The sequence below is a fragment of the Tachypleus tridentatus genome, chromosome 3 (genome assembly GCF_004210375.1).
Source record: "Tachypleus tridentatus isolate NWPU-2018 chromosome 3, ASM421037v1, whole genome shotgun sequence".
Taxonomy (NCBI): Eukaryota; Metazoa; Arthropoda; class Merostomata; order Xiphosura; family Limulidae; genus Tachypleus; species Tachypleus tridentatus.
Genome location: NC_134827.1, coordinates 75,000,240 through 75,024,414, shown reverse-complemented (window position 1 = coordinate 75,024,414; position 24,175 = coordinate 75,000,240). Strand labels below are relative to the sequence as shown.

General features: G+C 33.3%; 1 protein-coding gene across 1 annotated transcript in view; it reads right to left on the bottom strand.

Annotated features, from left to right (window-relative positions):
* LOC143247206 (dual specificity calcium/calmodulin-dependent 3',5'-cyclic nucleotide phosphodiesterase 1A-like) overlaps nucleotides 1–22,429 on the bottom strand; it is a 135,158-nt gene extending 112,729 nt beyond the window's left edge. Inside the window, exon 1 of the mRNA XM_076494881.1 lies at nucleotides 21,748–22,429. Coding sequence (XP_076350996.1) covers nucleotides 21,748–21,829 — 82 coding nt within the window. The 5' untranslated portion in view covers nucleotides 21,830–22,429. The remainder of the gene's footprint in view (nucleotides 1–21,747) is intronic.
* Nucleotides 22,430–24,175: the final 1,746 nt, after the last annotated feature.

The following is a 24,175-nucleotide window of genomic DNA, read 5'->3' as shown; positions in this document are numbered from 1 at the left end:
TGAAACGTACCCTTCTCCTTTCTTTGAATTTAATGTGACATAGAAACGAACGTAATTTATTAGAATTTTTACATTCATGACACGTTTTTGAAGTTTCACCAATTTATGTTTTGTTTGTTTTAAACTCGCGTGAAGTTTACAAAATTTCAACATATGTCACTAAAGTTTAATTGATCCAGCAATCACTGAACAAACAACTCGCTTTTGTTTTTGTTGTTTGTTACCAATCTTTTATGTGCATGAGTATTGTGGGTGAGACTAGTGGCAGTAAGGGACAACGAATGGAATTGAACTTGTAAGAGTAATAAACAGACCACGTGAAGTTCCATGAGACAGATGAGATCCCAACTGGTACCAAAAGATCTGTGTTTACTTTTATAAATAGAGTCTTTTGAGAAATCTTCTATCATTCCATGAATATAGTTTATAAACAACATAAAATACACCCGTAATAATATTGGAAAAAAATAGTGAAAGAATTGCCTTGGGCACTCTGAGAATTAAAGTTAAACTGTTAAAAGGTCTTTTCTGTCCAGGGAACATAGAAGAAGTAATAAATCAATGAATGGCACGAGAAGTTGTGATGTAACTGGTCGCTAGGGTCATCCTACAAAATAGACCAACTAGAGTTGTTTAAATTGTTTTCATCAAGCGTTGCTATAGATCGAAAAGCTATGTAATATTTAAATTTAAATTATCCCCAAATTACTGTGTAAATTCAATAAAGATTGTAATATCTTTTTTATTATTTGTGGCAAACGAATATTGACTTTCACAGTAGCCACGCTTTATTAATGGGCATGTTATGGTATCTTTTATCTTATTGGAAGCTTATTTTAATTTCAAAAATAATGGTAACACAGGTTCAAAGCAACTAAAGGTAATCCTATATTTCTGTAGATTAAAGGAAACCTAAACCCTTTTAATTTCCTTTTCCCATTCTAGCTGATGCATTCCCAAATAATTGTATGTTACTATAACATAAAACGCAATTTAGAAAATGTTATTAGGATATTATTCTACCTATGCTAAATACAAAGCTCAACTGAAAGACGTAAGAAAACATAATGAAATGGTTCTCTTTTTCTTTTGTGTTGAAATTTATAAAAACACCTCATGGTTACTCCGTAATTCATCAGTTAAAAAACCCACAAAAACAGTGTTTGTTCAGATAGAAAATCCTTCACATCCAAGTGGCATGTCGGTATATTTGTGGACTTATACTGTTAGAAACCGAGTTTCGATACCCGTGGCGAGAAGAGCACGGATAGCCCTTTGTGTGCTTCCTGACAAGCAACAACAACAACAGATAGAAAAAACTTTAGACTATTTCACTGTTATTTAGCATCTTGGACGAACAGATAGTGAAGACCTCAGAACTTTAAACATTCTTAACATATCCTGGAACAGTTGGATAATTATGTTCATAATCTTTTCTTGATTCCTATTAGGTGGAATAATTTATTATGAGTACCTTGACTATAGAATGCTTGATTGACTGACTTGTCTTTCTACGGCTTAGAATCTTCAGTTAAATTATCTCTAGTTTTTTAGACATCTAATCCAAGTACCATTTATGTATAGTAATATGTAACAGATTCCCTCAAAATAATCGACATTCCTCACGCAATTTTATCAAAGTACATCACAACATTCGTGGTACTTCATGAAAGTACATCATAACATTCATGGTACTTCATGAAATTACATCATAACACTCATAGTACTTCATGAAATTACATCATAACACTCATGGTGCTTCATCAAAGTACTTCATAACATTCATAGTACTCATAGTAGTTCATCAAAATATACATCTAATGTCTAAATGTTTATCAAACCATTAATTATATCATTATATTCACTCAAAAGTTAAGCCTTTCTTTGCCAGATGGGGCTGTAGAACTTGAAATAATTATATTGGACCTGCAACTCAGCTAACTGTCTATTCCTGTTTTGACCATTGTGATTCTGACATTATTTTTAATGAAATATCTCCCTCACTAATCCTAAGATTAGACTGAGATTCCCAGGGGATAAAAAAAAACATTTACTGACTAAATATTTTTTACGTAAGACAGTAACTCGTAATTAAATCTCTAGCAGCTTAATCCTCGTAAAGAATTATTCATCTGAACTAGAAAATTTTTCCCGAAATAATAGCTTAAAAAATCAGTTTGGAAATGTTCACTGTGATTAGTCGTTTCCACGATGACAGAACAAATGAGGAGATTTTTCACCTACATTAAAGTAGGTTCTAACTTAAAGTAATGAAATGGGAATTAAGTAGCGTTGTGATGAAAAAAAAATTATGTATTTAAGACCGAACAACCTCTTGCACGTGCTTCGACTAGTTGCTATTCTTCGTTTCAATTTTTTCTATCCTGTTGAACACTTCAAGTTGCTTTGTTTACTTTCCGCCTATAAAGTGAAACAAAGTGACATATTTTAAGAGCTGTAGTTTTAAGTTAGATCTTTTAGTTTAAATATTTCACATTCGTAGCTAGAATATTTTATTTCATCTGGCAAGTTTATTAAGAGGTTTAAAGTGTTATCTTAATTTAATAGAGTTCAGGAAAAAATCGTGACTTAACCGATATCAGAAATGGACTAAACAGGGATGGTCTTGGTGTCTTAACCTATGTCAGAAATGGACTAAACAGGGATGGTCTTGGTGTCTTAACCTATATCAGAAATGGACTAGACAGGGATGGTCTTGGTGTCTTAACCTATGTCAGAAATGGACTAAACAGGGATGGTCTTGGTGTCTTAACCTATATCAGAAATGGACTAGACAGGGATGGTCTTGGTGTCTTATCCAATATCAGAAATGGACTAGACAGGGATGGTCTTGGTGTCTTAACTTATATCAGAAATGGACTACTCAATGTTTAACGATAGCAATAGCGGGTACTTTGATGGAGTTTTATAGCATAAATCTTGAGATATCAGCGACCAGTATTGTCTGCTTTGATACCCAAAGTGCCATCGTATAGCACGGCAACACCGTTATCGTTGTGGCTTTTGATTCCCTATTAAACAGTCACTAAATTAGATAGAACACAGCGTTTAGGAAGTAAATGAAAAGTTTGTTTGTTGTCGAATAAATGGAAGCACCAAAATAAAAATAAAACAAAGCTTCGTGAGGAGTTTGCGTGAAGTACGACAATATAACTGATGTTTGTGACCCGTACTTTACTTGCTTATATAAGCTGCACTTAAGCTGAGACGATGTAATAATTTCTATCTTATTGGAAACAAAACTTTTAGCCAAACATAAACTGAACGTATTCTGTGTAAAGTGTTGAATGTTAACAACAGTTCTTTCCAATCAGAGTGATTCAACATTTTGAACGTTAATAATATCCTAGTCCAACCAGACAGATGCAGTAGTGTCAGTGTTAGCGATACATTAATTAAATCACAATAATGTAAACGTTATGAATGTTTCACTTGTGATTGGTTACCATTCAATACTGTATAGAAGGAGAATAAGCGATACTTATTTAATAATTGTTTAGTCTCCAAACTACGTAGAACAAAATCAACCACACTTTACAACCATTGTTTAATTGTAACATTGTTTGAATACACTTACAATATATCTTTTATTTTTTTTATCATTTGAAAACCAATTATTTTAATCATTTAAAAAGAAAACTCTTTTTAAGTTAAATTAAGTTAAATTTATAATATAGTTTATCGCATGTTTTAGTTGGTCTGTGATTTTTTAATGTGAAGATTTGTTTTTTCAATTTTGCACAAAGATACTCAAGGGCTATCTGCGCTAGCCGTCCCTAATTTAACAACAAATAGTGGGATTAACCGTCACATTATAAGGCCTCTACGGCTGAAAGAACGAGCATGTTTTGTGTGACGAGGATTCGAACCCGCAACCATTAGATTAGGAGTCGAACGCCTTAACACACCTGGCCATGCCGGCTCTAAAGGTAAAGATAATATATCTTGTTAATTTGACTAATCCAGTGACATATCTCTCTTCTCAGAGAGAAATAAATTGTTCATTTGTTATATCTCCAGAATTGAATTGTTTTTGTCACATATCTTGTCAGATTTAATTTTCATTGGGAACATACTTTTTGATTTACAAAAACTTATCTTTGGAAAACAAAGATATTTTGTGATAGCATATAATTGTGGTTGGAAAGATGGATTACATATATCAATAATAAAATTGCATTAAGTATAAGATATATTAGTAGGATGTGATTTTTATCACATAAATGGTTCACTCTAAGTACATAACCAATTGTTTGGAAATTTCACACAAATAAAAAATAGTATGAAATATCTCAAATACTACAAAGTTTCGTAAATCACCACAAGGGGTTTTAAAAAACTTGTGTGTTTTTCTTATAGAAAACCAGGAGGCTATCTAGTGAGTCTATAGAGGGGAATCGAAACCCTGATTTTACCTTCGTAAATCTGTAAACTTGCCGTTGTATTAACGGAGGATATTTTAAAAACAATTAAATTGTACATATTCTTTATTTTTTTTACCCGTCGTTCAACCACAGATAAATTTAGGAAAACTTTGAAAAAATATTAATTTAAGGCATATTAAATATTAGCTTCAGATTATTTCCAGGAACTCCCAGGACTTAGTTCACATTTCACCTTTCACACGGTCAACGTTTTAGCCAAGGGTTCTGGTCATTTTATCTACTAATAACATTTTGATATCCGTGATTGGTAGAGTGTGTGTGTTTTTTCTTATAGCAAAGCCACATCGGGCTATCTCCTGAGCCCACCGAGGGGAATCGAACCGCTGATTTTAGCGTTGTAAATCCGTAGACTTACCGCTGTACTAGCGAAGGGGGGGCGATTGGTAGAGTATAGATAGCTCATTGTGTAGGTTTGCGCTTAGTTATAAGGAAACAAACAGTAAATGAGAAGTAGAAGGCGTTTCCCTCGAAAAGGTCTTCATGACACAGATACATGGAGAGTATCTTTACACGTGACACAGTATTTATTTATAGGCCTGAATAAAACATCGTGTCAAAACGCCGTTTTCGTGCAGAATATCGATTAGAAGCTCCCTGAATAAGGCTATATTCTTCTTTAGTTCACAATATTTCCACCAGTGCTACTAGTACTTATTCATGCAATCTGGACTTTTCTGTACATTTCTTGAATCCTTTATAAAGCCTAAAAAACAGTTAGTTACATCGATCCATGATCCTCAGTCCGACCAACCTAATGTTCGTTGACTCTTCCAGAACATTTCTTGATCTTTTGTCGTCCACTCACTGGTCAATATTGATAAAACTACCAGTTACATTAATAATACGTGTGGTGTTAGCACTTTTTTCTATCATTTTCAAACATTTAAATACAGACACGTATTTTAAACCATCCATATAAGTGTGTAGTTTTAATTTGTGTTAATTCAATCCACTCGTACATTGAATGATAACATTTCCACGTTACCACCAAATTTTTAGAAGTGACAACATTTCAACTTTAACACCACATTTTTAGAAGTGACACCATTTCAACCATAACACCACATCTTTAGAAGTGACAACATTTCAACCTTAACATCACATTTTTAGAAGTGACACCATTTCAACCTTAACACCACATCTTTAGAAGTGACAACATTTCAACCTTAATACCACATCTTTAGAAGTGACAACATTTCAACCTTAATACCACATCTTTAGAAGGGACAACATTTCAACCTTAATACCACATCTTTAGAAGTGACAACATTTCAACCTTAACACCACATCTTTAGAAGTGACAACATTTCAACCTTAACACTACATCTTTAGAAGTGACAACATTTCAACCTTAACACCACATCTTTAGAAGTGACAACATTTCAACCTTAACACCACATCTTTAGAAGTGACAACATTTCAACATTAATACCACATCTTTAGAAGTGACAACATTTCAACCTTAACACCACATCTTTAGAAGTGACAACATTTCAACCTTAATACCACATCTTTAGAAGTGACAACATTTCAACCTTAATATCACATCTTTAGAAGTGACAACATTTCAACCTTAACACCACATCTTTAGAAGTGACAACATTTCAACCTTAACACCACATCTTTAGAAGTGACAACATTTCAACATTAATACCACATCTTTAGAAGTGACAACATTTCAACCTTAATACCACATCTTTAGAAGTGACAACATTTCAACCTTAACACCACATCTTTAGAAGTGACAACATTTCAACCTTAACACCACATCTTTAGAAGTGACAACATTTCAACCTTAATACCACATCTTTAGAAGTGACAACATTTCAACCTTAACACCACATCTTTAGAAGTGACAACATTTCAACCTTAACACCACATCTTTAGAAGTGACAACATTTCAACCTTAATACCACATCTTTAGAAGTGACAACATTTCAACCTTAACACCACATCTTTAGAAGTGACAACATTTCAACCTTAATACCACATCTTTAGAAGTGACAACATTTCAACCTTAATATCACATCTTTAGAAGTGACAACATTTCAACCTTAACACCACATCTTTAGAAGTGACAACATTTCAACCTTAATACCACATCTTTAGAAGTGACAACATTTCAACCTTAAGGCCACATCTTTAGAAGTGATAACATTTCAACCTTGAGGCCACACCTTCTTTAATGAATATCAAACCTGCACATTTTCAAACCCTAGCGGCTACATTAAATATCACAATTACTCGTACTATTTGATTAGTGACATCAAATTAATACATAATTCAAATTTTGCTACTGATCGTATTAATCTCGATGGAAGTAGCTTTCTAATGTCCATTATAAAGCACAATTATATACAATGGGCTACTTGTTCTCTGCCCACAACGAGTATAAGCCCTCTGACTTACCGCTGAGCCACCGGGATACGTTTTTGAATTTTGTTTTGTTTGTATTTCGCGCAAAGCTACACGAGGGCTATCTGCGATAGCCGCCCCTAATTTAGCAATGTAAGATTAGAGGGAAGACAACTAGTCATATCACCCACCGCCAACTCTTGGGTTACTCTTTTACCAACGAATAGTGGGATTGACCGTCACATTATTACGCCCCCACGGATGAAAGGGCGAGCACGTTTGATGTGACGGGGATTTGAACCCGCGACCCTCGGATTACGAAACCAGAGCCTTAAGTTTTTGAACCTAGCTGTTCATAATATCGTGTTGAGTTGAATGTGGTAATTAACACATCTGTTTAATCCTTCTACTTGTATGTTACTGATACTATTCATGTATTATCTAAATGCGAGACAAGATAAAATAATAGTTCTAACGAGATGCTACGTGAAACTGTACGCTTCAATTCTTAATAGATATAAAATATACATTTCATAAATTCAAAACGGTATTTCGAGTAGTTCTTAAACTCTCTATCAATACAGGCTAAAGCAACGTCATTAAAGATCTCCTAGCAACCACAAACAAAAATGCTTAGACGTCGTTATTAGTGTATCGGTTTTCTAAATTACAGCTTCGAAAAATCATTACATTTATTTCAAAACCTGCCATATGTCGTTTAGCCTTATAAAAATGTATTGAAAATTATTTCCATTAAAATATATGTATTTTCTTATAACAAAGCCACATCAGACTACCTGCTGAGTCTACCGAGGGGAAATGAGCCCCAGATTTTAGCGCTGTAAATCCGAAGACTTGCCGCTGTACCAGCGGGGGACTCATTAAAATATAATCCAATAGCTTTTAGACGAAACGATCGTAGATATGTCGTTTAAAATATATTACATGATAAAGTTATGTTCTACATCGTAGGCGGCTGGAAAATGGGGACACGTTCCCCCATTTTGACACTGTAACGAAGTATTCCTTTCAATAGGAAATAGACTTGTTACGGTATATTTGTTGTTGAAGGTTTCAGTTTCAATTTATAATTTAATGGTCACGGTTAACACAGAAAATAAATTCCTTCTCGTCGTCGGTGTCCCCTCCACTTCAAATTGAAATATACTCATCCGTCGCTTTGTGATAATTCATATCGATGATGTTAGTACCACTACACAGTAGTTGTTCTCTGTATTTAAAGTATCTTATTCGTTTCAAACAGGATTTAAATTCTTAATTCTTGTGTTTACTTTTCTGTTTATTTTTTCAACCATCATTTTTTTGTCCATCTGAAACCAAACTTCATGCTCGCAATAAAAGGAACCTTTTAGGCTAGAAACCCGATATTGTTCAGACTTTAGTATTATTCAGTTTTAAACTGTTAACCGAATAGCGAGGCCAACTGTTACTGTTTTAATGCACATATTAGACGTTTTACGATAACATTTATCGATTTATTTTTTATGAATTTAATTATCATGGTTAAAATAATTTTTTTGTCAAAATACTGCTTCCCTCCTCTCCTCAGTAATTAGACTAAGGGTGTATAAAGACCTCAAGGACAGGAAAGGCACAGACAACTCGTTCTATAATTTTGAGCTTAAGAAAAAAAAAGATGAAAACATAAAAGTACATTTAAATAAATGCCAAACAAACAGTTCATAAAAATACATTTGAATGGATACCAAACAAACAGTTCAGAAAAATATATTTGAACGAATACCAAACAAACAGTTCATAAAAAATACATTTGAATGGATACCAAACAAACAGTTCATAAAAATACATTTAAATGAATACCAAACAAACAGTTCATAAAAATACATTTGAATGAATACTAAACAATCAGTTCATATAAATACATTTCAGTATATGCTAAACCAACAAATTTAATGAAGATAAGAATCCCAAGTCATACAAATTGTTGTTTTTTGTTCTCAAATATGATTTAGAAGAAAAATGTCGATGCATTCCGGTGAACAACAATAAAAAAGACAAACATGCGTCTTCTAGAAAAGTAATAAAATAAAAATAAATTAGCCCAGTCTGCATGGATATTTATATAAAATAAGTCTGAAGATACGTCTGAAGAAAACATAAGAAATAGAGTTATAGAATTTGGAAAGGACGTTTTAGTTCTTCGAGTTCATAGAACAATGTAAATATTATTTATACCTAACCAGGATTTCTGTTGCAATAACTATTCCTATTGATACCAAACACAATACGTGTATATTTACAAAGTTAATTAAAAGTTATCTTTCACAGAAAGTGTTAAGATAACAGATTTTTTTCATCTTAGTTTTACGTAATTTTGTAATTTAGCAGTGTAAGATTAGAAAGAAAGCAGCTAGTTATCACCACCCACCGCCAACGTTTAGGCTACTCCTTTACCAACGAATAGTGGGATTGACCATCACTTTGTGTCGCGTCCACGGCTGAAAGGGCGAGCGTGTTTGGTGTAACGGAAGTTTGAACCCACGACCCTGAAATTACGAGTTGAGCGTACTGTGTACATAAAATGTAATTGTTTACAGTTTAAAAATACGAAAGTCAAGAATATTCTTGTCTACTTCATTCAATACAAATAATAACCTACGTTTTTAACGTTACTGGTTAGTCACCAAACACCACGCATTCTTAGTTAGAGTGTCACACATAAGTAATTCCTACGTTTCTCTCTGTTTGAATTAGAAATACTTCGTAGTGTGTTTATCATGATCAATACTTAACCGTCTAACTACGAATATATTTAATTCCTTATATAATTATCTTTGTTCTAAAATATTTGCGAAAAACTACACAGAGCTCTGACTGAGCAAAGGCATCTTAATTTTGAATTGATGGACTAGAGAGAAGGCAGTTGGTCAACAATATGTACAACCAACTCTCTTCTGATTGAATAGTCGATTGTGACTGTCACTCTTATAACTATGTCCTTAGCTGGCGGAGCAAGTTTTTTTTTTCAGGAACGAGACGCGAAATAAAAAAATCGGTTTATAGTTTACTACAAAACTGGCCTGGTTCTAGCTTTTAACCTTTACAGCCTACGTCACTGAATATGTAAGTCGTTGTTGATACATTTCGGAAGCATGAGCACCGAGCAGGGTTGCCATGACGATAGTAAAGTTGTTGTTTGTTTTTGTTTGCCGATTTTGTCAGAAATATAATAACATCTTGAAAATTTAAATTGCATCAAACGAATATTCACTGTATGCCCTCCCCTCAGCGGCACAGCTGTATATCTGCGGACTTATAACGGTTTAATCCGGGTTTCGATACTTGTGGTCGGCAGAGCACAGATAGTCCATTGTGTTTCTTTCTGCTTAACTTCAAAACAAACAAACTTATTTTCTGTGGAAAACAAAAACGTTTCATAAACACTTTTTTCTCGTCTGGATATTTGTGCACAAGTATTTTTAATCACATTTTAGCATCTTTTTTGGCTGTTGAATTAGCGTTTGAAGGTACGTTTTGTTTCGAATACACTGCCCCCCCCCAAATGAAATTTCTGCTTTGTCTAACATTACAGCTAAACAAACTTGTAAGCGTTTATTTATTCGCAGTATCTTTGTACTGAAATTACCACTAAGTTTCTATCTTTTAAGCAGATGTATCACACGTAAACATATACATTTAATTTATATAAATATATATACATTATTCTTTTTTTTAAGAGAATAGCAACATAATTTTACTTTTACTCAGTATATAATTTTCTTAGTCATCACGAGTGTAAAATGTAATTTATTTTAAAATTTGTTTCCTCCTGCACAAGATGCTCCTGTATTGATTGTATATCTTGGCGAAGCCGTATGAAAAGACTATTGCTTGAAATAACATCCTGTACGCCTCAAGCCTGGTTCGCAATTTCCTGTTCTAGTATACCTAACAAAAATATTTCAACGAAAGAGGTCGCATCCGTTATATTAATTAAACAAATAAGGTATTTTTAGTCACATTGTCCTTTCTCACATATACATAATACTAGATTTACTATAGCGGTAAAAAACTAAACAAAAATATTAATAAAATCCTTACTTTAATGTACATTTTTACACTGTCGACACGACAGCGTTTTAGACAAGTATAACAAGAAAAGTGCTTTGAAAAAAACGTATAAAATGCGAAGGTAGCCTTCTGTAATGAGGGGAGAGATTACATTAATGGGCATGTAATTCAAATGAGGAAGAATGAGTGTGGTGAGCCTAACAAAGAAAAGGTTCCGCAAAGTTAGTAAGCCTAAGAAGGAAAAGGTTCCTTAAATTTATTAAACCTAAGAAGGAAAAGGTTCTACAAATTTAGTAAGGCTAAAAAAAAAAAAGAAAAGACTCTGCAAATTTAATACTCTAACAAAGAAAAGGTCCCGTATGTTTAGTAAGTCTAAGAAGGAGAATACTCCACGAAATGTTTTTTTGCATAACGAGGAAGGTTTAGTAAGCCTTACAAGGATGATGATAGGAGAATTTAGTAAACCTAAAAAATAGGAAAATCCACGAGATTAGTGAGCCCTCGTTCAACACCTCAAAGGTGTTTTAGAAAGACAAATAGATTCATACAAATTTGTTATATACTGTTAAATAAAATGTGTAATTTGATGTAATTTCAAAAAAATTTCACCAGTGGCACAACTATATGTCAGCGAAATTACAATACTTGAAAGTGGGTTTCGATACTCGTGGTGGAGAGAGTACAGATTACCCATGGTGTATATTTGCGTATAACTAGAAACAAACAACCAAATCAAAGAAGCTGTAATTAATCACGTATTGAAAATATGAAAGAAGTTAGTGTTAACATCATACAATGGTAGAACAAATTAACTATTATATTATTATATTTTCCAATTTGACGTTTTTATAATCTACTCCATTATCGGGCTTTTATCAAAATATAATCGCTATTTATAGCAAAAAACTCTCTCAAACAATTAAACTGGACCATAATAATTTATATGTTTGTTTGTTTATATGTTTCACTTCGTATATCGAGTAAACTAGGTGTTAAGTGTAAAATTATTTTTATATGCGAATTCATCTATAGATGGAAAACGTCTATAAAAGACTGCAGTGTCTTCACATTCGAACAGAGTCTAAGCTAGTCTTAAAACATTGAAATCAATAAAACTATTGTCATAATATGAATGTTTTATTTACATTTGTTTATTACTGAAAACTAAAAGGTTTCATGCTGGTAACATATAAATAACATAATAAACAAGTTTTAAAAAGTTCTAAATTCTCTACAGTTCTTGTGTTGGAGCATAATAAACAAGTTTCTAAATAGTCCTAAAAACCTATAGTTTTTGTTTTGGTAAAACATAAAGAATGTAATTAAAGAGTTGTAAACTCCTTACAGTTTTTGTGTTGGAACATGATAGACAAGTTTTTAAATAGTGCTAAAAATCTATAGTTTTGTTCTCATAACACATAAAGAATGTAATTAAAATGTTCTAAACATGATTTTTCAGTATTTCTTCGGAATTATGTAATATTCGTCATTATGCATTGAAAGTATTAGAAACCCTGACAAGTTGTTGTGTGTTTTTTTCCTGTGGTTCTTTTACATAAACCTCAATTCATAGGTTGAGAGAAAAACACGAAGGCATTCTACTTTGTTGAGATAATGATGCGTTTTCTCTGCATCGACGAAGGAAACACGCAAAAAAACAACACAACAAACGTTGATTACCCTGGCCATGTTTGTATACTTCAACATTGAATAGGACAAAAAAAAATGAATTCGCGGAAGCACATGGTAGTGTCAGCTAAAGAGTACATAGTTACCTTTGCTCTCGTAATAACATAAACGAGTTTCTTTTACAAATAACTTAAAAGTAAATATATTGGTCTGTTTAAGATAGATACATGACTGTAAAGCTTCGAATATTGTTTTAATTTTGTTTTTTTTAAATTTCACAAACAGAAACACCTGATCGAAATTACTTTTACAGAGCAATTTTTCGATATTACTTATATATGTAAAAACATTATTTCTGTTATTGACGAATCTTTTAAAATTACCGATGCTTAAAAGTGCTAGGAAAAAAATACTTAATAAAACGTAAAGGAATTATTGAACACTAAAGTAATATGATAAGATAAAATATATTTGTAATTAATGAAGCAAGAAGGTGTTAAAATATTTACCATGAATGAAGTAAGAATATAATGAAACTTGTTTGTTATTAAAAACTTAATAAAATGATAAAATAATTTTTAATAAACCACTGACTGTAATTACTAATCAGAAACTGTATACATCTTCCTATTAACAAGTCACTAACACTCACGAAACATTGTCAGATAAACACTTATGAAATATTGTCAGTGAAACACACTTGAAACATTGACAGTCAAACACACTTGAAATGTTGTCAGTCAAACACTTATGAGACATTGTCAGAGAAATAGATATAGATCATCTTCAATACAATCTACATTTTTATAGTGATATATATAATAAATCTTTTCATATGCGAATTTTTCAAATTCTTATTTCAATAACAAATTCATAATGTGAAGTGTATAGTTATAACGTATAATTGTATGTAACATATGTGTAAATAAATGTTCTTTAAAATATAAAATCAAATTAATTAAACGGCTTTAATTTTACTTGATTTGTAGATTCATAAAACATAAGACATAAACAGGCTGTCAACATCAATATACCTACAGAACTGCACTGTTTGCATACGTACTTTCTCAGGATATTACCAGTTAGTCTCATAGTTTGGGCTAGGAGCTATAAAGAGGCAATGTTCTGAATCAGTGATATCCAACTCTTTGATTTGTGTGTCATAATAAAAACAAACAAACCTTAGTGAACAACTTCAGGTTGTTGTCAAAGTACAAAAATGAACAATTATCCAACCTTTTTTTCTCACCAACTCACTTAAAGTTCTTTACCTTCCGAAGAAGAGCAACATTGATGACTATCGTTTACTCCTATTGGTCGGCCTGCTCTTCAAATTGGTTTCATCTGTCCGATCTGCTCTCCTGAGGGGTTTCATTTGTTTGTTTGTTCTTTATTTCCTTTTGACCAGTCTGCTCTTCTAATGAGATTAATTTAATCCTCCTGGTTCCAGTGCTCTTCTGATGGAATTAACCTGTCTGGTATTTCTTTAATCCTCCTGGTTCCAGTGCTCTTCTAATGGAATTAACCTGTCTGGTATTTCTTTAATCCTCCTGGACAAATTGCTCTTCTAATGGAATTAACCTGTCTGGTATTTCTTTAATCCTCCTGGACAAATTGCTCTTCTAATGGAATTAACCTGTCTGGTATTTCTTTAATCCTCCTGGACAAATTGCTCTTCTAATGGAATTAACCTGTCTGGCATTTCTTTAATCCTCCTGGACAGGCTTCTGTTCTAATGGGATTAACCTGCCTGATATTTCTTTAATCCTCCTGGACAGGCTGCTGTTCTAATAGGATTAACTTGTCTAATCTTCCTTTTCTCTCGTTGGGCAATTTAAAAGGCTTATATTGTCTTATCTTCCTTTATCTCCTATTGATAGATCCATTTTTAAAAGGGTATAAAGAATCTGACATTTCTTTAACTCCTACTGTTCAAACTGTTTTTTAAAAATACTTCACAAGTGATCTCGAATCGTCAAGTTCTTGAGTTACAATCGTGTGTGGAGCATGAATTAGGAGCCGGCAGATCCATTTTGAGTCATTATCTACTTTTATCTTTGATTATTATCCATTTGTCTACACCTGCACCATCTAGGAACTGGAAAGCGTGAAACATGTTAACAATTATAATTACTAACCAAAACATATGAAAACTTCATAACCCACATAATCCTGTTAGGACCATAATTTCTTCTTGTAGCTATTCAACTGAACTGTCTTTTCCTCATTCAATTGTCTTTCCCGCTGTCGTACAAACATTTTCGATCTATTCACTTGATTCAAGGTCTTCTTACATTTCTTCCAAACGTCTATAGATCTGATCTTATGAAATACCATTTTTTTCGCTGCTGACATCAGTGATCATAAGAAGATGAATGTTATAGCTCTATGTCGTCTCTGAGAAGAAGAGGTTTTACTTAATTAAAACGTCTCATTAATATTAACATTTGTCATTCAGTCAGTAAGAAAACTTGACTTACAAGTGCTAACCACCAACTTCCTAAATTTTATCCTTTCCTAACTGGGACATTTCGATCCCAGTGTACGCGACAGATTCACTACTTATGTTCACCTTAAAATTATAAATAAAACTATATCTAACAAAATAACATTCAAAAACACTTCCAAGTGACGATAAGCAGCGGTAACTGCTAGCTTACAAATTATTGTTAAAGGACACCACCAAATGACGAAAGACAGCAGTAGCTGTTAGCTAACAACTTAACATTGAAGAACAGTCCAACTGATGATATACACTATTATACAGTAACAACTGTTAGCTAACAAATTAACACTGAAGAACATTCCAAGTGACGATAGATAGCAGTAACTGTTAGGTAACAACTTAACATTCAAGGACACTTCCAACTGACGATAGACAGAAGTAACTATTAGCTAACAAATTAACATTTAAGAACTCTTCCAACTGACGATAGATAGCAGTAAGTGTTAACTAACAAATTAGCATTCAATGACACTTCCAACTGATGATAGACAGCAGTAAATGTTAGGTAAAACTGCTCTTGAATAGCAATAAATTGATCAATGCTCAAATAAAGACTTTGCGTGTGCGCAATTTATCAAAATCCACGTTTAAATAGAAACTACAGAAAACGTGACAGTAAAAAATCTTAATATTCTAGTTTCTGTGTTGTATTACTTCTAAAGCTGTTGAAATTGGTGTTGACATGTGTGTCATTAATTCATACGTTACTTTAAGAGTTGTGAATGTAGTATTTGCAGGTGTTCATTAGCTCTTAAAATGTTTAATGTTACAACAATATAATGTTGGCAAAGTGTACCATTGGTTCATAAGTTAGTTATTTTAAGAGATTTCAATGTATTGTTAACATGTTTCATTAGTCCTTAAAGTATTTAGTGTTGGTGGCGTGCCATTGGTTCATACGTTATTTTAAGAGATATGAATGTATTGTTAACAGGCCTTTAAAATATTTAGGGTCACAATAATATGGTGTTGATAGATGCATCATCAGTTCTTTACTTACTGTAAATCTCTACAACATGTCAAATGACTTAATAATTCATGAATTACACGTAATTCTATTACAATGAAGTAGATTAGACCCTGATTTGTGTATTGGTTCTGTTGAACTATAAGAAGAAAAGTTCCAAATTGAAAACAGTGAACTGCTTTGATATACGTCCCCCGCTGATACAGCGGTAAGTCTACGGATTCACAACGCTAAAATTAGGGGCTCGATTCCCCTCGGTGAACTCAGCAGATAGCCCGATGTGGCTTTCCTACGTTACATAGTTTCTAGCTAATGGCGTACTGTAATATTTTTCTAGTTTCTAATTTGTAATCTTTATGCGGTTTCTACCTAACGACATATTGTGATTTTAATCTTTACACAGTTGAGCTAAATTTAAGTTAAAAACGAAAGCCAAGTCCTTATGTCACTCTGATTAAGGTGTCATTAAAAATGCAAGCTAAAATAACTATTTGTTTTTAGGCTTGTTTTTCTGACAAGGACTATACGAAAATTAAACGTTTGATATTTCTCAGTACTGATTGTAATTTTAAATATTATGTTCTCCACTTGGATTCAACGTGCCACTATTCATCTTACGATAAAACTGGGTTAACGAACACTTCTCAAATGGTAAAGATTTTTTATAATCACGCCAATTCCTTATATTCGATACTTCTAAGCCTGGCTCTTCTAGCTTATCACAGTAGACGTAACTTTGTAAATAGGGTTTGAACGTTATACCTTGTCGAAACGTTATAAAGGTGATGGTCAAATCACAGTGTTTCGACAAACAGAAAGCAGCCAAAGAAATAGCGGTGGGTTTTGTTGACTAAATTAGGGCGGGTGTTGGCAGGTGGCGTTACTGTATCGTTTGGTGGAAAATTTAAAGAAACACATTAACATGCTTGTAGAACTGGTCTCTTTATATTAATTTATTTGTCATTTAACTGTTTTTTTTTTTTTTTTTTACGTATTTGGCGAAAGTTAAGCTCGGGAGCTTTAAGTGGTTCTTTCTCGTACACCGGCACCTCGTGGTTGTGGCTAGAACCACTCGTGTGTCTTTACGGTTCTGACTTAAGTACTTCTGGTACGCTTCGAGTACCCTGTCAAAGACGTATTATAGAGCTAAAAATAAAAGTTGTCTTATTTATTCCTTCCCAATATGTTTTATAAATAATAAAGTAAAAATAAATGTAATGTCGGAGAAGCTACAATATATGTCATCTAACAATTCTCTTCCACGTTTTAACCGTAATATACTAAAGTAAAACTTCTCAAAACGAACTAGATCTAAAGCATTAAAAACGCGGCGTACGCTGTTCCATTACGAGCTCAATCAGTGAATTCAGTGAGCGAGTGTTTTCAGATGGTGACTGGCCTAATTTAGGCTTAGCATGTAGCGATTTTACGATAATATGTATTGTTATTAACGTAAACAGGGTGACTTCAATAGAATAAAACAGGTCCTTTGAAATGAGTTACGTTGACAGAAGATATGAAAAACTTTAGGAAATTTTGAGTAACTGTCTTATTGGTGTTAGAACCATTATAATAAATCATAAGGTTACATTTCCCAATAAAGTTGATTCATCTGCTACTTACAAAGTTTAAGAGATTCTGAGTTGGAAAATAAAATCGTTGAATAAGGTCATAATTAATCCTGGATCTGTGAAAGAGATCAGATAAAGTTAAACTATAATATTCAATGTTCTCCAAATATATTCACCTTTACATTCCATTTATAAGAAAGTGTAATTGTTGATGTAATAAATAATATATTAAAAAAGACAGTTTAAAAAACAAGCATATTACGCCTCAAAATAACATTTTAGTATAAGTTAATCAAAAATATGCATTTCTCTAGTTGTTATGGCTTAGACATTTACACAGAACTTAAATGGAAGAATCTGTAACAATACTCAAGTTTTTTTATTAATATATATTACCCACTATTTTAATAGTTTCTGGAGTGTTATTAGTTGTTACTTAATACATATTCCCCACTATTTTAATTTTTTCTGGAGTGTTATTAGTTGTTACTTAATGCATATTCCCCACTATTTTAATCTTTTTTGGAGTGTTACTGGTTGTTACTTAATACATATTCCTCAGTATTTTAATCTTTTCTGGAGTGTTATTAGTTGTTACTTAATACATATTCCCCACTATTTTAATCTTTTCTGGAGTGTTATTAGTTGTTACTTAATACACATTCCCCACTATTTTAATCTTTTTTGGAGTGATTCTACCATGTGAAAGGTTACTCTTTATACTTGCTGTTAAGTGTTGGAAACCAACAGGCCTAAAATATGTGATAAAAAACCAATTATATATGGTCTACATTGCTTACTTTGTATATTCCAGATTGAAAGTCACAAGGGTGTGAACCTAGCATTTCATATCTATTTTTGAAACCCCGAAATATTATATACAAATTTATTTATTACATATGGTAATCATCAATATGACTAGCGTCATTGAAACGATTCTTCTCGGTCGTGTTACGAATAGAAATAATATTCGCGGAACATTTCAGTACGAGGCCAATTATTTAAAGGCCTACACTGAGCCGTGTTATGTATTTAAATAATATTCACGGCACTCTTCAATATAAACTAGTGAGTACTGACCCACCAGGACATGAAGAAAAATCTTGGTGGGCCACTTTAGTAAAGTGTGTAACAAAATGTATTAACCCTCTAGGCCCGACATGGCCATGCGTGTTAAGGCGTGCGACTCGTAATCTGAGGGTCGCGGGTTCGCATCCCGGTCGCGCCAAACATGCTCGCCCTTTCAGCCGTGGGGGCGTTATAATGTTACGGTCAATTCCACTATTCGTTGGTAAAAGAGTAGCCCAAGAGTTGGAGGTGGGTGGTGATGACTAGCTGCCTTCCCTCTAGTCTTACACTGCTAAATTAGGGACGGCTAGCACAGATAGCCCTCGAGTAGCTTTGTGCGAAATTCCAAAAAAGCAAACAAACAAACAAAACATTAACCCTCTATCAGCACAATGAAGAAATAAGTATCTATATATTGTAATCAGCACGTGTGTATTCTACCAATGATGAAAATTATTTTACTCAACAATATTACGTTATCAAAATTACTCATCTTGTGAACTATGTATCAGTAGAACAAACACAAAACTACACATATTTTGAAATGCGTGTTTTTTGTCCTTTAAAGGCGGACAACTTTCAAACATTTGCTTTATTTCGTCTTTTTCTAAGCAGATTGTGTTTTTAAGCCTAAAATAATCGTTAGCGGAACATTAATGTGAAGGTTGTTTTTTTTTCAATAAGTACAAAAGTTCAGTAACCAAATTCCAGTTGAATTATGAAAATTTATAAAATTGTGAGACCGCCTGAGTAAAGACTGTATAGAGACGACTCTAGATCGCATACATTTTCTCCACTAACAAACTTTTGTAGTTGTCCAGTGTTTTCAGTTATTATATCCTATGGTAATAACATGGTATAACAAATGTATACTTCAGAGCAGTTTCCAAAATGTTTGTTTTTTATTGACCATATTGTATTTTTTGATCAGGGTTAAAATAAGTTTAATGTCTAAACTAAACTAACGTGGCAGGGGTTCAGTTTAGAGAGAGAGAAATCGAAGAGTTCTCTCTCCAACTGGGGTGTTCAGGAACTTTGTAGTTCCTCTTCGTCCCCTTTCGTGGATTGTTATTAGGATTAAGTGGTGGGTTTTTTTTTTATTATTATTTTAATAAATCAATTATCGTTATTATTCTTGACTTTTTGGGTGGGGAATGTCTCATTAAATGGTCTTTTGGGTGGAGGCAAAGGTAGCAGTGGAAAGAAGGAAAGGTCGGGACCTGTCTCGAAAAGAAAAAGTTGGGTAGATGTGAACATGAATGTAATTCATTCAAGTTCAGATCAAATCAAACGGCCCGATTCTGGGTCTGGCAAAAAGGTTGCCTGGGCTGGGATCTAGAAATCCAATGCCTGAAGATTTTGATGTGGGGGGAAACGGGAGTACCCCGAGAAAACCCACTTTCACACGACAGGCGCCGAAAGTTTTGCCTGTCGTGTGCCCTGTACCTGAAAAAAAAAAGGAATTCATGTTAATAACATAGTTTTTATGTATTTAGATTCTTTGCTGAGTGGATTGTGATTCTTAAAATATGTTGTTTGGTGATATGTATTTTGTTGGTGCACTTGATAATTTGTGTAGTGATGCCGTTAGTTTGTTTCTGTTTTCTGCTTTTCGATAATATTTCATAGAAAGTTCTGTTATTCTATCTCTTATAGTTGGTAAATTACTAATTTGGTGTAGATAATTTGTTGGTGTAAAAGATGGTGAACTGAATGCGGATTTTAATATTTTGTTTTGTTGCACTTGGATTTTCTGGAGTGTGTTGTTTGACATATTGTATGTTACTTGATATCCGTACTCTATTAGTGGACGGATGTAAGCCTTGTATATTTGTATAATGGTGTTCGGTGCGCATTTTGATTGTTTACCAGTTATAGTCTTTAGATATGAAATCCTTTTTCTGATTGATGAGTGTATATTGTTTATGTGTTTTTTCCATGTTAGTTTTGTGTCGAAAGTGACGCCAAGGAATGTGATGTTTTTGCTCATGTTAATGGTTGTGTTTCCAAGTGATAGATTTATTTTTTCTAGATTTTTTCTTTGCTTCTTTAGTTTTCTATAGAAGGTGATTGCTTGTGTTTTTGTCGGATTTAACACGACCCTCCACTTGTTGCTCCATGTTGAGACGTTGTTTAGTGATTTTTGTACGCGAGACATGGCCATTACTGGGTTTCTGGAGAAAACTCAGGGTTAAAATAAGTTTAATGTCTGTTTCATCATTCTTTTATATAGAAGTTTGTTTTGTTATGAAACAGAAAGCTGAACAATAGGGTGTAATAGTAGAAGAGAGCCCGGAATTTTATTGTCATAGCTGTGTCAACGAAAAAGATTACCGAAATGGTCTACAATTAATATTAGTCCAGTTGTTTGTTTAATGAACAAAGTGTATTTTCCATGAATTACAATAATACATTAATATTAGTGCAATTGTTTTGCGAGACAACAAAAAGTATTTACGAAAACAATAGAATACCTGACGAAAGTTTAAGTTGGTTTTTACTGTATGCTACGCATCAAGTAAATTTCAGATAAATTATGTTAAATAACAAATCATTTCACATATTTTGTTCATTGATTTATGTTAATAATTTGAGGTGTTTATTTAATCATTACTTTCACTTATCCCTCAAGTACCGACGTAATTATTCAATAATTTCGTGTAATATCTGCTACGACTCTGACTCTGACCACAGTACTGGGTGAAATCATAAAATAAACAGAAGAACACGACATTACTCAGCGTTATTTAGCTAATATTATTTTTATACACTATTTTCGAATACCATTAGGCATAGATACTCGAGAAATTTGATGCGTAAATAATTTAGAAGAGATACGTTAAAACCGGTATGGTCATGCAGATTTTCGTCGATAGTTCTAGGGTTACTAATTACATTTTTCGTCTTGAATTAATGTTAGTGTTTTATTTCTGTGTTTCATATTTAGTAATATTACACCAAGTGCAACTCAGTCTTGAAAAAACACATCTGCTTCACTATATACGACGTAGTCTTAGAAAAACACATGTACCTCACTATACATAAATTAATTTGCGTTTCTAATGAGACTTAATAGAGAAATAACTAAGGAATCGGAACTTATATTTGTTTGGAATTATTACTTGTACTTACCTATTGTGTATGAAAACCCGTCCAGCTGAAAAGTGGCGCTTTTACACTTTTTGAACTGACGAGGACCTTTTCGTGAAGCCATTAAGGAAAAGTTTGAAAGGTTCAATGAGCAACTCCTCTCACAAGAAAATGCATTACATAGAACACTTGGCTTTTGCTCCGTAGACCAGCAAATCGTAATAAACCACCAGTGAGGTTTAATGTTTTGGTTGTTGTTGTTCGTGTTTCACTGTCTGTGTGTTTTAAGCGCCATTTTGATTGTTGTTTTAGGGAACGAAAACGGATTATTTGTGACAAGTATACAACGGGTAGCTCTCTTCCTAGTGGATTAGTTGTGGCAAGTATACAACGGGTAGCTCTCTTCCTAGTGGATTAGTTGTGACAAGTATACAACGGGTAGCTCTCTTCCGAGACAACGACTTCTGCTGATGATTACCTAAACATCATTTCATATAAATTATGAGACATTGAGAAAACTGACGGTAAATTTTTCCTGAGTAGAAAATCGTAAATCGCATGACGAAAGCTCCATCTTATAGAAACTGTCTCTATAGAAACTGTCTCTATAGAAACGGTCTCTATTTCTTACTCCTTCAGTTTGTTTTGACTTCAAGCGATCCTAGTGAACTTCATACGCTCAACTGCACGTTGGAAAGAGAACGGTTCACTGTCACAGTCGTCGGCTACATACAAAGAGAAGATATTAGAGGAACCGCCCAGGCTGCATGACTCCGTGCGTAAAATATCGCGCACGCGTCTATTGAGAATCACAACCAACTGTTGCTACGTTGTTGTGGGACCTCCACAGAGCACGTTCAGCCATAGAATGGTTGATATAAAAATAGGAAGACCTTGTGTGAGAATCACAAATATCTGTTGTTGTGTTGTTGTTAGGTCCTACTTCAGAACAAAAAAAACGAAAGTTAACTCACAAGTTAATTAATCTAACCATGTAAAACACACTGTTTGAAATGCTGTCATAAATCAGCACAAAATAAAACTGAAACACACAACAATTAGAGTGATTCATATAATGAGTAGGAGTTTCAGACTAGTCCTAGCTTCATATGTTAAACAGGAGATTAAATCAGTCTTAACTTTATACATTATATGATTACGAAGTCTGTCATTTTCACTGACCTCGAAAAGAGAGTCTGTGATGATTAAAACATGTCTTGTCTCAACTTGGCTTTATTTGTACGTAAGTCCTCGGCTCTTAGACTACAAATACCTATCCTGACAAGACCACGATATTATAACAAATAAATTGCTTCCTTGGAGTCAGGAATATATATCTTCCAATTACAGTAATATGAAAGTCAAGTATACATTTCACATATAACATTAAATTTTGATATTCAAAATCATGTAGGGATGATCTATGAGTTTGCATTCTGTTTTGACATTTTCATCCTTACAATATTTAACATTTACAAAATGTTTTTACAACATGGTTTTTGACGTTTCTCCCCCTTACTGAAAGCTAGTGTATTCTCTGATTGTGTGTAATAAAATTCTATATTATTTGTATTGATAATGTTCTGTCACTAGCTTACACACATCCTTCGCTTTTCTATTGTTTCCTTAGAAAATGAATAATGAAACACCATGACATTCACCAGATATTGAATATGCTTTACCTTAATAACTTTGAAGCCAGTACAACAACACAGTCTTCCAAATTAAAATGCAATAGTAGAAAATACATACAAAAGGTAGATCTATTTTCTAGTCACGTGTTTTTTTGTCCTAAGGTAGATATCCCCCTGCATAGCTTAACGCTAATAAAACATCAACACCTATTCAAAACCTAAACTCATCTTAGTGGGTTTTATCTTAAGTCATCTAAACTCTCTTCCTGAAGGGCCTAGCATAGGAAGATGGTTAGGACACTTAATCCTCAATCTAAGGGTTGTGGCTTCGAATCTCCGTTCATCCAAACATACTCTCCTTAGCTGTCGCAGCTATATAATGTGACTATTAATCCCACTATTCCTTGGTAAGAAAAGTAACCCAAGAGCAGTGAAGATTAACTACCTTCCCTGCAGTCTTTCACTGCTAAATTAACATAAAGTTACAGACTAGTCGTGTTCAGCTTCATTACCAAGAACTACAGCCTCTAACACTGTTGCAAGTACAAGCTAACAGTGGTAGTATATATATTGCAATTAGACATAGATCGAGATGATAAAGAACCTTACCTTTACTTTAATGATGTCATCGCTCGTTTGTGTCAGATTTCGGTGCTGTATTGTTTGATATTCGACGTAGCTGTAATTTTTCTCAGAAAAGAAGAAATGACAAATACTCGAGAGAAGGGTCGAAATTCTCGGTTTATAAGCGTATAATATTTTGTTTGGGTTAAACAGGAGAGAACAAAACAAAATTGCGTTATAAAATAGAATGGCAATGTTCTAAAACTATTTCA